The sequence below is a fragment of the Chiroxiphia lanceolata genome, chromosome 5 (assembly GCF_009829145.1).
Source record: "Chiroxiphia lanceolata isolate bChiLan1 chromosome 5, bChiLan1.pri, whole genome shotgun sequence".
Taxonomy (NCBI): domain Eukaryota; kingdom Metazoa; phylum Chordata; class Aves; order Passeriformes; family Pipridae; genus Chiroxiphia; species Chiroxiphia lanceolata.
The window spans coordinates 5,729,347-5,745,729 of NC_045641.1; the positions used below are offsets into that span (position 1 = coordinate 5,729,347).

The following is a 16,383-nucleotide window of genomic DNA, read 5'->3' on the forward strand; positions in this document are numbered from 1 at the left end:
TCAACTCAGCTCCACAAAGAAACAGCTGAATTTAATTTTCCATTACAAGCATCTAACCCACCACCTGTAGGAAAATAAACATAGGGCCCAAAGTTTCCAGAGTTGGATACAACCCTATCTCTGCAGAAGTGCTCAGAGATATGTGTGTATCAGGTGAGAAACACCCTGTGCCACAGTGCTATTGGGAGGGAGGTGTAACATCTGTAACCTCCAGCTGTCCTCCACCCTCCTTCCCAAGATCTGCACCTGTAATCTCACCACCTCTGTCCCTGATGTGTTTATCCTTGTTACACCCCTTGGAGATAAAGCAAAACTGTTGGAAACGTTGCCTAGGGGAGGATGTAACATTCCAAAGTCTGAACTTGAGGCCTGACTTGATAAACTGATCGACTGATACAGCCCCACATGCTGATCCAGGAGCTTCACCTGGCTGTGGGGGGGGGAAACAGGCAGGAGATGACTCAGTGTTTCTCCTAAATGAGGGGTCAATGAAGCTCTGGCCTTTGAACAAAGAAGGCATTTTGTATCTAGGTAGTTTAAAACTGGTTGTTTCTGTTTGACCACTATCTCGAGGCTGCTGTCTGGCAGACTAAATGGTCACGTTATCTTTTTTGGGCAGTGGGAAGCGTCAGTGTCGCCTTCTGGCAAGGGTAAGACTGTGCTGCCCTTGTAAAACCAGCAAAGGAGGGGTTCAGGCTGCCCAAACCCAGCCTACAGGGTACCAGGGAGCCCTAAAACAGTCCAGACACAGTTCGAGTTTTAACTCACCGAAGGAGGAGGCAGTGGAAGACTTAAAATAGCCTTAAAAGTTTATTATGTCTTATAATACCCTTTATTATGTTTTCATGAGTGTGTCACTCACTGTCAAATCTCCTAAATCTCTATGTGACCATCATGTTACTGCTTCTTTGTAACTTACAAGGGCTGATCTTAATATTGTTTTTGGAGAACTGGTGGCAGAGGGAAACTAGGAGCATATGCTTGTGATATAAATAGCAAAGTGGAAGTTTCTGCCATTTGGGGTAGTTTGGTTCTGACTGAACACTTCATGAGGTACAGTTTTGCTTTTTTCCCCCCAAAAGAATTTTAATTTGGGAATTTCCAGGAATCCTAATGAATCCATGGAGCTCAAGGAGAGGGTACAGTCATTCACAGGATGAATGGAAAACATTTAGAGGGGGAAAAATGCGAAAGAGAAGTCTTTAAATACAGGGAAATCAATGTCAAAAGTGTTGCAGAAACACAAAAGAAGCTAGTCATCTAGATTTTGGTAAGTAAACACACACTAGCAGCAGCTACACAACTTTTCACATCACTATAGTAATCTGGAAGATGCTTTACCATTTATATTTTAAGTAGCAACAAAAAAGAAATGCATTTAATGGAACTATATAGACACTTTTTCCCCTTTCAAACAGCCAAAGGGCTACATCTGGCTTTGAATTATTAGACCTTTTATTATTCCACCATAATACTAGTCTTGCTTTAAATCAGACTATTTTCAGGCACAGCTTCAGTGTATAAGTTCTATAAATTCTAAGATATTTAAAAAATAAAGAAGGGGGAGAAAGATTCTTCTGTATACAAAAGGTTGTGAACTATTTTTAATGTGTCTATCTCTCTATATGGGGGTGAAGGATAGGGGGAGGAGGGAAGGGTGGGAGAGGAGTTGTACTAGAATGTCCCTCCTTTAAAAGTGTCAAACTCCAACCTACACAGAACAGGGAAAGGGAGACACCTCCCCCAACAACCTTCAGAAAATAATATAAAAGCAAACCTCAGAGGTGGAAGAAAATACCCAAAAGGAGAAGACTGCAGCTTGCAGTAATCTGTAAATGATTGCTGGCAAAGGCTGGAGGCTTCGAGCTTGAGCTGTGTTTGTTCCAAAAGAAAGCCAAGAAGGACGGTGTTAATAAAGAGAGATTTAACTGAGGGCTGTGCTTAGAATAAAGTGGACTACAAAAAGGTCAAATTTGATCAGTTGGAGCAGATTACAAGGGCTTTAAAAGGTAGTGGTGAAGAAATGAAACTAGGACTGTGAAGCAATATAGCACAAGATTGATTTTGGGGGTGGAGAGAAGCTGGGACAAGTGCTTATCAGCTTGAGAAGGAGGAAGAGCTGTGCTGGGTTTGTTGTCATTCCCACACTGAGTAGAGTACTTGCTGCTTTTGTGGTTAGCCTTCCCTGCCGTGGTTGTTCTTCCTTTTTTTTTTTTTTCCTTATATATATTTTATTGTTATTATTACTACAATGGTGTCTATAATCTCTGACTTGGATCCTCTGAAAAGCTGGAAAGTTTTAAGGTAGGCCTATGTTTTCTTCTGTTTGGTACAGGCATTTTGGGTTTAGACCTAAATTAACTGGAGCTTGAGTTATAATCGAAATGTGAGCCCTGGGCTTAAGTAAGAAAGGAGTTTCTAGTAATTAGAGCCCTTTTAAGATACAGCAAAACCTTTGAGCAGATGTTTAGAGAGACTCGAGAGAGATTTTTTAAATATGCTTCTCAGTCTTACAGTGCAGTGAGGATTTTTTTTTATTATTATTATTATTTCTTTTTTAAGGAAAGATTGCTCCGTAAATTCAAGTTAATAGTAAAGGCTCACACCAGTTGCAACTGCAGCATTAACTCTCCGCTTCCCTCACTGTACTCTCCATGGGAATGGGTGGGAAACACCAGAGGAGCGAAAAAAACAGCATGAAAGTTGATCGAGAAGTGGAAAATAGTCTTGGGGGAAGGAAGGGGAACTAAAGTCCTTGTTTCATGTTGTTGTTGAAACTTCCACACTTTGTTGTCTCTCCTAAGGCATTTGTTTGGCACTTAAAAGGTGCTACTTTTTTACCTTTTTATTTTTTTACCTTCAGCGCTGCTGGTTTGTTTTTTTTTTTAATTTGCACAGTGAAAAATGGTAACTTGAACTGCAAAAGGATAAAAGGTGGGGGGAAATCCCCGTTAATGCCTGCTGCAGATATCAAAGATCCACAGTGTTAAATGTCCGTATTTAATCCTGCTGTAAATGCCCGGTGTTGCTTTATTGAGAATCCGGACATATAAAACTTTGCACATGGTTTGCAGAAACTTCTCTAAGACATTGGAAACATGTGGGAATGTAGATGGCAAAAATTATAAAATTAGTTAAATTTAAAGTTTCATAGATTTCCCTCAGCTTTTATGTAAAGCATGAAGCTGTACCTAATAATCTTTTTTAAAATGAGTAAACTGCAGGGGCTGGGGGGGTATGAATTGTGATATTACTATGATATGTATGCAATAATACTATTTTAAAGTATACTTTAGCTTCTTGATACAATGTTTTAAAGATCTTACTGTGTTCTGAACTGACAGGGGAAAAACAACCCTTCAAAGTCAAAATATAAACTCTACTTCCATGACTAAGGCTTTTTTTTCCTCACTGAACTTTCTATTTTAGACGTCTAAAATTCTCTGACCATTTTCTGAGCCTCTGTGTAGGAATGTGGACTGGGATCCTCTCTCCTTGTCTGTGGTATGAGACTTGGCACAGCGGGCTTATTGCAAGTTTATTTTATTTTATTTTTCAAGTCATTTAGGGCTGTCGGCACAGGATGATGAGTTTCTATTTGACTTCCAGAAGTTCAGTGAGGACGCTGGCTCAAATGCAGCGTTGTGCAGGATGGTGGAGCGCGGGGCTGTGATTGGCATCGGGGCTGGGTGGTCACCCCGCATCGGCCCAGAGCCGGGGTGACTTCTGTGAGTCACCACCAACGAATGTCAGTGAAGTGTTTTTGCAGAGCTCCATATGTGTTGTTTTACGGCGTGCGTGCTCCAGAAAAGCTATTCTAGGAATTGTTTTAAGTTTATCTAGCTCTATGAGACTATTTCTGATTGCTCTGCTAGACAAGTCAGGTGATGCCAAGTTTGTGCTGAGTTCAGGGGTGACACAGAGGACTTGAAAGTCATGAAGATTTAAGGAGGAGACAATGTTGCCCTCTCTAAGAATCCTGTTTACTTAGAAAAATTATGTGTTTATATGATTGTAGAAGAAATATCTCCCTGGCACTTTTCCCCTACAACAAGCCTGAAGTTTCCCAACTTCGTGTGTGAATCTGGAGATTGCAACTGTATGGAGACAAAGTCAGTCAAAGATGTGATTATATCTGGATATTTCTGTGTATGACCACAGCAGCAGCTCTGCCTAGATGTGACAATGTGCAGCTCAGCTACAGGATGCAGACGGTTAAGAGGTGGGAAAAGGCAATATAAGTGGAATGATCGCTGACAGAAAAAAAAAAAGAGCTAGAAGTCAACATGCAGCTCATATGGCTTGTGACTTATTACACTCCAATGCCACTTTTACCTTTTCTTATATATTTTAGTTCTTTTTCTGCACGCTAATTTTCAACCTGTTTGATGCCTTTAAGGTTCCTGGGTTTAGTGTCTCCCCTCCACAAACCTAAGGAGCCTGTAGCTAATATTTATAAGAAATAGAGAAATGTTTCTGTGTGTTTCTTTTAGGTGCACAAAACAATTCTTTCAGACTCAAATGAGTTGCTGTAGCAAATGCCCTGATCAGCCAGAGAGTACAGCAGCAAATTCTCAGTTTTGTTTTCCTTCTGCACCCCCTGTAATTTATTCTGGGTCTCGTTCAGTTTGAGACCTGCTTAGTTGGAAAAAGACTGAACGATGCAGATCCTGGGGAGGCAGCAGGTGGGAATACTTACACTGGGACTTAATAATTCCCAGGAGGAAAGAGCAGCTATGGGCTGCCTTAGTGCTGGTTACCCCCATCTCGGCTGAGCTCTGGCTCCTCTGCCCTGCTCCCCAAATCCACTGGAAGCTCATCCTCTGACCTCTGAATGAAGGTAATAATGAAGATAAAGGTGCAACATAACAACAGGCAAGGCTGTGGTTGGTGGTGAAGCCTAAAAGGAGGGAGAGAGGTGGTGTTGGAGGATGGCAGGGGTTTTGCTGGACTTCATCCAGCTGAGCTGGGAGAGCTAGAAGAGGTATTTAAACCAATAAATGGCAATATGATGTGCGTATATATAGTATTACATCAGGCCTCCCTCTTTTGTTGGGTCTGTCTGAGGTAGGACAGTGAGAGCTGCAATAATTTCTGGCAGGTCTCAACACCCTCTGGTTTCATGTTACAGTAAGAGAGGGGAATACAAGTGCTCCAACACATTTTAATGTGCATTTCTTGATAGCGACCTGAATATCAAAGTTACTGGAAAGAGAGCCCGTGATTTTTTTTTTTTTCCTCCTGTTTTCTCATTTGGGATAAGCTCCCAGCATAAAATCCATGCTGTGACATTAACATACCAGTGCCTGATAGATGTCTTCTCGCTTTTCATAGTGTGATTACAGTAAGTGCCATGTCTTGTTGCATTCCTTGGAGCCAGGAGAGACTGGCAAAACTTCAGACCTTTTTAAAATCCTTCAGAACCTTACCAGCAAAGGGTGTGTGCTCACCCAGCCCTCCCCAGACACAGAAATCCCCTTTACCCATCCCCAAAATGAGATGGGAGTTAAGCCCCCTCAGTGCACAAGAGAGACCAAGATCAGCTGCTGTGACTTCAGAAAAGTCTCTAATCCCTGTTCATAACTTCCTCTATGCTTCCAGGGTGTGGTTTTGTTCCTCATATGTGACAGGGACAACTGTTTCTGAAGAGACCTGTGCTCTGGACCCCTACAACAGCAAAAGCAGAGCAGTAGCCTGGCAAGGGGAGACACAAAAAGGAGGAGGAAATAAAAAGTAATCCCTCAAGGCATGTCTCCTCTGTTGCTTTTCTCCCTTAATTTTTCTCCAGCAAGGCTAAATTCAGTACTATAAACCACATGAGTTACCTGTATACGTGAAAACCTTGTACTCCTTTGCATTCCTGTCTGAAGAAATATGTGACCTTTCTATGGCATATTGCTAGGAAAAAAAAAATTTAAAGTTGGTTTTAACTTGACTTCACAACCTCAAGGTGAAATCCAAGCACAGAGTAGGAGTTTTCACTCAGATGAGTGGTCAGGTTACAGTCTGGGAAGCAGCAAATCTTGCTGTGCTGCTCTGCATGCAGATCATCCTAATTTCACAAGTCCTATTCAACTGGCCCATCCAACTTGGCTGGTGGAGTTGGGAACATCTTGTTTGCAACACGTCATGTGTCAGGCGGATGTACCAATTCAAATGTTCTCTCCAAAATGTCTTTTTCCACCACAAACAACATCCAAACAGCCTGTTAATGGCTTGGCTTTTCAGGAAAAAAAGTGGTTTTTTCGTGCTTGGCAAGTCAGTCCAGGCCAGGAAGAGCAATTTCAGCCTCGTTTATATTTGTATTATGAGCTATTTTGGGCAAATAGTCCCATCCCCACACCCCGTTCCCGTGATTGCCTGTGAATTGAGGTGCGTTAAATAGCTTCAAAGTGTTCAAATTGGGGAAGGGGGAGGAAAGTAGACATAACAGCTCCAATTTGGTTGTGGGCAAAGAAAAAAAGAATCGAGATTATTATAGTGATACCAACCTTGTTTCTGTTTTGGCTTTTGCTTTTTCATCTTAGCAAAGCTTGAGAGAAGCCATCCTGTGTTGTATTCAGTATCTGAACGTATCAGTTAATGCATGGACCCCCAGCACAAAACCGCTCAGAGAAAGGAGCAAAAAAAAAGAAAACATTTCACGAGTGCTTTACTCTGAGGACCTGGACAATGTTCTCTCCATCCGGTACTCAAAAAACAAAAGAAAACAAACCCTGAAAATTTGGCCCAGGGATGTAATTCTGGACTCCATCACCACCATGAAATACAGATAATGGAATTTCGGATGTCAGTGGAGAATACAAATTCCCTCATAATTGCCACAATATGCTCACTTTAAAAAAAAAAAAAAAGGCATGAAAAGAGGGTGTGTGTATCTTGTAATAACTGAAAACACATTTGAGAAATGGTTTTCCAGTTTACCACTCTACAAATACTGATGGTGTCAGAGGTGGCATTGAAGGTGATGTTAGTGAGGGTCACACACGTCCCAGGTCGTGACACAGATGACAATCACCAGGGGATGGTGGCTGTTGCCAAGTTCTGATAAGATAAATATGAGCAGCAAAACACAGTGTGGATTCCTCTCCTTTCGGTTTGAATGTGTAACTCTACAGTCACTCATGTGAATCACACTGGGATGAAAAATTAGGGCCAGCTATTTTGAAGCATGAATTTTTAATCTTTTTTTTCATGTTTTGTATCTGTGCTTCTTCTGCACTTTGTAGAGGACAATATGGGCAGTTTTTCTTGGTTGTTTTTTTTAAAGCCATTAAAAAGGCAGGATATATGGGATGATTGAAAAAGTAAAGATAAGAGAAAATAACAGATTAGGATGTAATACACTCCTGCATTTATTGTTGATGGCTGAGAAAGTCATCTAGTACTCCTCTAAGCCTGTGCAGATTTATTCTTGCACCTTTCTTTTCCTCTGATTAAAATTCACTATCACTCTTTTCAATAAGAGGTTATTCTCTACCGTTTTGCTAAAAACAATCCACTTTTCATACCAAGCCTGTGTACAAGCTTATTACATCTCGTTCATTTGGACATGAGTTGTTAAATCTTCCAGGTGCTTTATGGGGGATTTAACCATCCAATTCAAATGAATGATCTCTCACAAAGAGGTTTACTTACTGTTGCTGCTCTGTTCCTTTGCCTAATTATTTAAATTGCCCTAACTCCTAAAACATAATATAAAATTACTGCTCCAGTAACACAACTGTCTAGCCAGAATCTATGCCAGTAAGATAGTAGGAGTAGTAACACTCTGCCAGCCACTGGTAATCTGCAGTTCAGGGACTTCCCGTGCCAGCAGCAACAGGTTTTCCCTGATGGTTACTTTCTCCATGGATTTATCTGATGGACTTTGCAGTTTTAACTTTGAATCCAGAACATCTTGCAGCAAATAAATTCTGTGGTTTGCTACTCTGGTTGCATATGCTAGCAAAGCAATGCACTGGAAGAGCTCTTTTGCGTGTCAATTTGTGTTCCATCCATGTTTTGGGACATGTGGAAGCTGTTTGGAGTGGTTTCCCTGCTAAGGCCTTGAGGCATTGACTTTAGGTTCCTTCCTCTTGAGAGGAGGTGGAGGTTGTATCATTTCTTCGTCTTTTATACCCCATAATTTCTTTTCTGACTGGTGATTACTGACATCCAGTTACACGGATGCACATGTTTCAGGATGTAGGTAAAAGCAGGATCATACTTTCCTGCACACATTATTTAACGATGCTGACTTTCTTCTACCATTTCATCATCTTCATCTCTTAAATCAGTGACAGTCCTAATGCACTCCTGCAGATCTTGGCAGCTCTTTCATAAGTAACCCATTGCAAATTTTAAGCTCTGCCTAGCTCTGCACTCAGTGGAACTGAAATTAGGAGGAAATTGCCTTTACACAGGGAAGGTAACCGGGCAGTGGCAGCCTTACATTGTGCCTTGAGAGATAAGGTTATAATTTCACGCTTTTCCCAGGCTTTCTGTGTCAGTTTGGATGAGTTACTTAATCTCTGTGTGCCTCAGTTCCCACTGGTAAAATGGACCTGTTAATACCTGTCTTATCTACTTTGGCTGTAAACTTTTCATGGCTATAGAGATGTATGGATCAGTCCTATAGAGCCACAGCAGTCGGGGCTCAGCCTTGGGCTGGGCTTTTCACCACCTGCCCTCATAATAATAATTTATTTAACTGAAACTAGAATTTGATTCTTTTGAGAACAAGTAATTCCTCACTCATTTACTTCATTATTTCTGTCTTTCCAAGAAGGCACCAAGGACAAGCCACACAAATTCCCGGCACTCATCAGCTTTTTTTCCAAAAAGTTGTTAGGCTTCGTGTTTTTCAAGGTTCATTAAAGATCTCTTGCACCCCTGCTAGTCTCAAGATGCTGTACCAAGGAGGGAGCAAAGGAAGGTGAAAGCAGAGAGATTTGCAGTCTTTGTTACTAAGATTTTCCTTTGCTTGACCTGTGCCAGAGATGAATTTCTTATCTCTTAGGAAAATACTCTAACTGTTCCCTATGGGTGTCGTCTGGTGTGTATCACTGTCTCCCAACGAATCTGTTCAGACTTCAGGAGCTCTAATATCCCTGAAAATGCTCAGTGGAACTAAAAAAAACCTTATCATAACCTAAATGTTACCGTGTAGCATTTTCAATATGAGCAGCTAAACAAGCTTCTACTGATTATACTCTAATTTTCCTTAATTAAAAAAAAAAAAAGCTTCAAACCTAATCTCATATTAATTGCATTTTTATATAATTTCTCAGATTTCTTTTCTTTGATTGTCTGTGTTTCCCCCTGTTTCATCACAAGTGTAAGAAATTCCTCATTTTTTTTCCTCATATGGGTAAGCCCTTGCATTCATTGGAAACAGAGGGATGTCCTGATCACTGATTTTAGGACACCTGTTCTTGTGTTAGTCCCCAGCTGGTGTTAGTGAACGACTTTGTTACTGAACACCTGTTGATCTGCAGACACTGGCTTTTTTGTTGCAGTTCATTTGTTTTTATGCAACGGAGTTTTGAAAGTGAAGACCTTCTAAAGGTAGAAATATTGGGAGGTTCCAGTGATTGTCACGATTGTACTGTCTCTCTCTTTTGTGGAATGGATGGATTTCAGATTGGAAAAATCTGTCATGTAACTTGTCCTAGAATTTTCTTTTCTTTTCCAGATGTCAAGTTAAATTGGCTGTAGCCAGTTATCTTCCAGAAATGCTGTGTAAAGATAATTTTTATCTGTTAAAAAACTAATTTACTTGTTCAGGTAATTTTGCAATAGTCTTCAGTAGTAGAACACTGATTCTCAGCTTAACACTTCTGAACAGCAGACTACATTTCTGTATTAAATTAATAGATGAATAGAACTTAGTTGGGGTTGAAAATCTTGGTATGACTTTTGAGTGATTTGATTAAGCATATTCCATTCAAGGATTTGTAAGATACCATGGAAAGTTTTAAAGAGGAAAGAGGTTAGGTTTTTTGGTTTGTTTGTTTGTTTGTTTTTTAGTTTTAAGACTCTTAGTTTTAAATCTTGGTTTCCAGATCCCAAAGAAAACAGTAATGTTATAGGAAGGACTTAAGTGAGTCTTTGAAGCAGTGGACATTTCAGTTCTGAAAAATATGTGGACTTAATAATCTTTCTCCCCAAATAGGTTATAAATCCACAATATAATTAATCTTTGTGTGTCAACTAAGCACTATTCTTCCTATTACTCTAATCCTGAACTAGGAGGCACTGGCAGATCTCAAGCTGAGACTACCTCACTTTGCAAATAGTAACTAAAATCACCTTCAAGCATTTGTGGGATGAATTTAACTTCTCAGTCTCTTAGCCTGTAATTAATCTTTGTTTTAAGCAAGCAAGGGGTTACTGCTTATTAATCAGAGGTGGTTTCTAGTCTCTGTGAGGCTTGCATGGTTTTCCATAAAACTTCCTTCAAGAAGTACTGGGTCTGTGATCCGTGTTATGTGTCTGAATGTTAATTTTTATGTGCCCTGTCATTAGAGGGGCTGGGAATGTTTGCTAACTTCAGCTGGACATCCTTTCTGCCCTGGTGTGGTATTGGGGTAGATCTTCAGCCCCACCTGTAGCTGGCACTGCTGAGGCTGGTTGGTGTCCCTGCAGCCCTTGTTGGAAAAACTGACCTTGCCCAGAGTTGCAAAATGTTGTTGACCGGGGTCAGGTTTCGGCTGGAGATGCCAAAATCAAGGATTTATGTAGTCTGGGAAGAATTATGCGTTTGGAAGGGGGAGGCAGATATTAAAGGCCTCAAATGAGGTGATGGGGAGAAAAGTGTTTGAATACTGATGCAAACTTTCATTGACTCCAACACGAATTAATTGGCAGGGACTTTTATGTGACTTTTGGGATTAGATTTCTAGCTGACTCAAACTGACAAAGCTGCATTGAGAAAGACCTGCTGATTTAGAGTAACTGGGAGTTGGAACCCATGTGCTTTGTAGAAGACTTGACATCTTCCTTTTTATGCATAAAGTTTCTGGATCTAATAGAAGAAAAAATATCTTGGTCAAAGTGCTTACTGTATTAATTAATTCCAGCCTGTTGATGCCCAGTTTTACTCTTGTCTGAAGACTGGACTCTAAAAAGCTCTTGAGAATAAAGTTACATTGTTTTAATTTTCTAGTTACTTTTTCATGTGTTTAAGAGAAACAGATGACCCAGCTCTTTACTCTTTAATTAGCAATGAAGTAGATACAAAAATTTACCATAATCTATTAACAAACTTAAACCTAAGACAAGCTGAGTAAACTAGCTACATAAGTTGCATATGAACTTTAAATCATTGAGAAGTGGTGACAGGAGAAGCCAAATTTGCAGTATTGCAAAGTAACTGCTTTTTTGCTACATATTTGAGCTGAAAGTTTTCTGATTTTTTTTTTTTAAAGGTGTGGGGGCTTTTAGGTTTTTTTTTTTTTCTTCATTCCTGCAAAAGCTGCTCTGTTTACCATGAGATTCATTAAAATCTGTGATTAATGAGAGCTTACACTGTGCATGCAGGTGTTACAAGTGCAACTGCAGATGCCTCAAAATTGGCTAGATTGTTATTTTATGTGGACTTGGTGGTCTTCTCTTACATCTTTGCTCTCATTCTTGTCATAAGAATTTAAAAGCAGCCTCAGTTCTCCACACCCAAGAGAAAAAGCAAGTTAGTCTCTTATTAAGAGGTCCCCTGACTTAGAAGTACCTTCTCTAGCAATAGTTTCTGTAGTAAACCACAACCTGAGTTTTTCTATCTGTATGAGTCTGGGATGCAGTTATTCTACTTTACATGCTTTCTTCTCCATCTTATCTGTATATACTGTTCAACCAGGCACAGCAGAGTGTCCAACAACAAAAACAGGCAATTATTCTTGCCATGATAATATAGCACAAAAAAAATTTCATCTGCAAAGAAAATTTCTTTTGTTCACATTTGTGTGGTTGAGTAAAAGTAACAAGAAGAATGAGCATGGATGAATCTGCAGGTCCAGTTCCAGGAGGCACAACTCCATCCTATTCACATGCACATGAGAAATTACCTTTGTCAGAATTATTTTTGCCACAGTTACAGATGTTTACAGGACATGCATCATAGCAAGAAAGGTCCTAGGAGAAGATTTCAGTTAATTTCCAGAGGGAGAAAAAAATTCCAAAAAAACAGAACAAAACCAAATAAACAAAAAACCTCACACACACACAAAAAGGCAAAAAAACCCTCTAAAACATCATAGCCACTGTTTAAGAAAAACACCTTGAAACAAAATATCCTGTAATGTACAGAAACGTAGCTTGAGTGTACCGTGTACCTGTGTCAATCTGACTACTAATTGTTGCCTTGTTTTCCCACTGAAGTCTCAGCAAGTTATTGTGAAGTTCATTGTACATCCTGTATTGGCACTTCACACTGTGGATTAAACTTAAGCAGATAATATGAAAATACAGTCTATAACAACAGGGGGGAAACAAGTTCTGTTGATGCAGATGAGCCGTGTATACAGTGAGCTTGTGATTTGGACATGAAACAACGTCGGGCTCCAGGTTGCAACATCACAAAACGTGACAATCTGGAGGAAAGAACAAGTTCTGCATTTATTTTTTTACTTTTCCCTTATTTGTTCTTATAATACACACCAGCAGTCAGACCACACAGGAAGTTTGCACAAATCTACATGGTGAAAGTGGGATGGGAAAGCAGAACTAGCTCTGCAGCAAAGAGTTGGGCATGTTTTATTTCTTCAGCAGCTGGAAACTTAGTGTGGCACTGCAGACTAAAATCAGCTTTGCAGGGAGGGAGCTGTATAATCAGTATGTATGACAGTTCCTTAAGATGTGATGGTCTGGAACAGGGCAGTTACCTATATATGGTATCTTTGTGTCGTCTCAGCAGGAGCAGCCAATTTTGAATTCCTTCAGGAAGATGATAAAAACTCTGCTTGAACCGAGGGGTTCCAGCAATAGTTAGCTAAAAGTTTCAGACTTAGAAGGGCTTCCTTATGAGGAGTGTTTAATTACAGAAGCAAAGAGTTGTACAGAGTAGCTAGCACTTCTCAGAAACTCTGACTTAGGCTTTTGTTATTTGAATGTTTTCATAACACAAAAGAGAAAAAAAAAAAACCTTCTGAAATGTTTAAAACCAATAACCCACGTGGCAACTAGCTCACAGGATACTATGCCAGTAGAAACCATGGAGGCCAAATGCTTAGAACTGGGAAAAAAACAATATATTTTTATGGGTGATGAGAACATCTACAATCAGATGGGATTAAATTGAATGAGAAGGATGTAAGTCCTCACGTTTTGGCCAACTACTGTCTGAGGTTGAGGAGAATCTTTCCTTATTTGGCAACATATCTCTATCCACGGAGGCTTTTTGTACCTCCTAAGGATGGAAGGTCACATAAAAATAAACTCCTGTCTGATCTAAAGAGACAATTGCTGTGTTATACAAGAGTATTATAATCCTACTCGTTGAATTTTCTTTCCTAATACTGGATTCTAACAACATTTTCTTTATTGATGCAATGCATGAGAAAAAAAAGAACACATCTTTCAAGCCTTTTGTTACTAAAGAATATACTTTTATTTAACTGTATTGTATACAGTACCTTAACCACTTTCTGGACCAATGAGTTCCGCAGGGTAGTTTTACATTGCATTAAAATAATTATCCATCACCATTTGAACTTAGTGTACTCTCAGATAGGTAAATTGTATACTTTAGCAAGTCAACATGCATTCTGACATTGTTATGGGAAAGAGTTGCATGAGGAAAATGTACACTTCCCTCCCTCCCCCTTCCCATGATAAAAATCTCCATACACAATAGCTGTACTGCCACATGTCATGGGGACATTGTGTGAATTACAGAGCTACAAATTTGTCAGCCCAACCAAATGTCTGAAGGAATAATGTCATGTTAGTTATATTTCAGCTGTAAGCCTGGCCTGTTTTAACCTTGATTTGTGTGGCAGCTAGCCATACCAACAGCTTGTGCTTGGCTGATTATAAACAACTCTATTTTAATGTAACAAGATTCTCATTTAATTCCTGGGAGCTTGATGTGGCAGTGATCAAAGATAAATGCAGACATCTCTCTGAGGTAAAGGATTAAATTAGACTGACCAGAAAAGACAGAGTCCTGAAGATTTCAAGATCATCAAGTCTTTTGTAGGTTGTAATTCAAACTTTCTGAAGTTGGATAGTGCATCTGAAAATATATGGATGGAGAACTGTATTATGTCCATAGAGAGCCTTCATACAATTTGGAACACTTTTGGTTTTCATTTAATTTTGGTTTTGTGTGGAAGAACCTGTATGTTTAACCAAGATTTATTCATTTGGTATTGCAAGTTATTTTTCCTCTACATTATCTTTCCACATTAAGGCTGAAAAATTTACTCTGGAAGACCTGAAATCCTTGAAATCTGTTTTATCTCTTCAGAGTTAGTGTGTGTGTCTTGGCTGGATCCTCTTGTGCTGAATCAGATGAAGATTCATATTTGGGGATGGGGGTGGTTCCTGCTTTGGGCTTTTTTGCTGTTTCTGGTGGTTTCAGTGTTACAGTTCTTTTATATTTGGGGTTTTTAAAATTATTTTATTAATATTATTTTCTTTCTTTTTTGTTATTTTATTTGATTTGGGGTAGGTTTTATTTTGGAATTTGTGGATGTGTGTGATTTTTGGTTTAGTTGTTTTTTTTTTTTGAGGAGTGGGGGATGAGGTATTGATGTTATAGAGGATTAAAAATGTCCTTGTTGAAGCAATGTACTTGAAAGGTTCTCTGTCTTTACCTGACTGCCTGTTGTCAGGAGGCTTAAGACAATTTAATACTTTTGAGATTACCACCTTCTTGCCAAGCATCTCAGAAGCTGAGCAAGAGGTTCAAAAAAGGTGGGAGGGATTAAGCTAACATTTGTATGTGCCTATACTTACACATCTTATTCCTAAAGGGGGTGGAAAGGGACTACAATGTTCGCTTTATTTTGAAATCAGCAATAGTCAACTTAAGTCCATAAATGTCAAATCTGAGGGGTCAAATCAAAATCTGAGTTGAACCTTTGAGTGGTTCTTAAGCTCGTGGTGAATTGAATCAAACTGCAGGAATGACCCTTAACTCGATTACCCCTTTAAACTCCTGCTGCTTTGCAGTTTTATTTTCCTTCTTTGCAAATAGCTGAATTTGAACTCTCCCTCTTTCCATCCTGGAGAAAAAGAACAACTCTTGTCTTCAAACAGAATCAAAACTTTACACAAACATGGTGGGTAAAGTTGGAAAAAAATTTGGGATTTACTATTTTTTTTTTCTCCCCTTCAGATTTTCAATTAATGATTATTATTTTGGGGTTTTTTGAGAGAACATCAATAAAAATCGTGAACTTTAATTTTCTGTGCAGTGTTGTCAATGACAGGAGGGGGTGGGAAACAGAAGTAATAGCCTAACATTATTATGAGTCTGATATTTGAATCACAGGGCAATATGGTGTTGCCCATCATCCTAGTGTTGGGAAACCTTTAGGAGTACAGATAATGAATCCAGTGCTGTCAGTTTTCATCGTTTCAAATTTCATTGACTCTAAGAAAAATGATTATGTGAATGGGGATTTTTGGTCTTCAAACACACAGATGCTCACATGTAGACAAAGATTTTTAAGGTCAATAACCTTATGTTCATTCAGAAGGTAAAAATGCAGATATTTGCTAATTTTTTTTAATACATATATTATAGTATCATGAGGTTTTCTTTACATCCACTCTAAGATTATTGCACAATCTTAGGACTTGCTTTAAAACCTTCATTTCTTTTGTGGTCTCCAGTCCATGAATTTTTGAAACAGGAACGACACAAGGATTTCTGACTTCTCAATGCTACAAAAATTACTCTTCCAAAATCCGCATCAACTTCTGACCAAGTTTTCACTTCTGCTTCAGCTGTCATGTTTCCCTCTCGCTCTGGACTACATGTGATATAAATGTTTCCTGATTCCAAATGGGAAGCATCAGTCCTGTTTCTGGGCCAAGTTTTCGTTGTCCTTTCAAATGTGTACTATAGAAACCAAGTAAAACTCTCATCTAACACCCATAGAAGACATCAGCTTGCAAAGGTTTCTGGCAGTGTGCTTCAGGGAAAGATTTAAAATCATTTCAAATAGTTTAGTTCTTTTATATTCTCATGCTCATGGCTTGCTGTTTTAAAGACCTGTTATTTTTAAGGCTACATACCAGTGCTAATCAATCTTAGCTGCATGTCCCCCAATTATGTGTGAGGACAATATATTTATGCTTTTATTTGTTGAAGAAAGCTCTATGCCAAACCAAGGGCTTAATAACCAGGGAGTGCTGGGTGGGGATCTTTTGTCGTTTAGCTGTGTTTGTCCTGGA

At 39.3% G+C, this 16,383-nt stretch overlaps 1 protein-coding gene across 1 annotated transcript in view; it reads left to right on the forward strand.

Moving 5' to 3' along the window:
- Positions 1–1,876: 1,876 nt before the first annotated feature.
- CELF2 (CUGBP Elav-like family member 2) overlaps positions 1,877–16,383 on the forward strand; it is a 374,279-nt gene continuing 359,772 nt past the window's right edge. The window contains 1 exon segment of the mRNA XM_032689527.1: positions 1,877–2,304. Coding sequence (XP_032545418.1) covers positions 2,252–2,304 — 53 coding nt within the window. The 5' untranslated portion in view covers positions 1,877–2,251.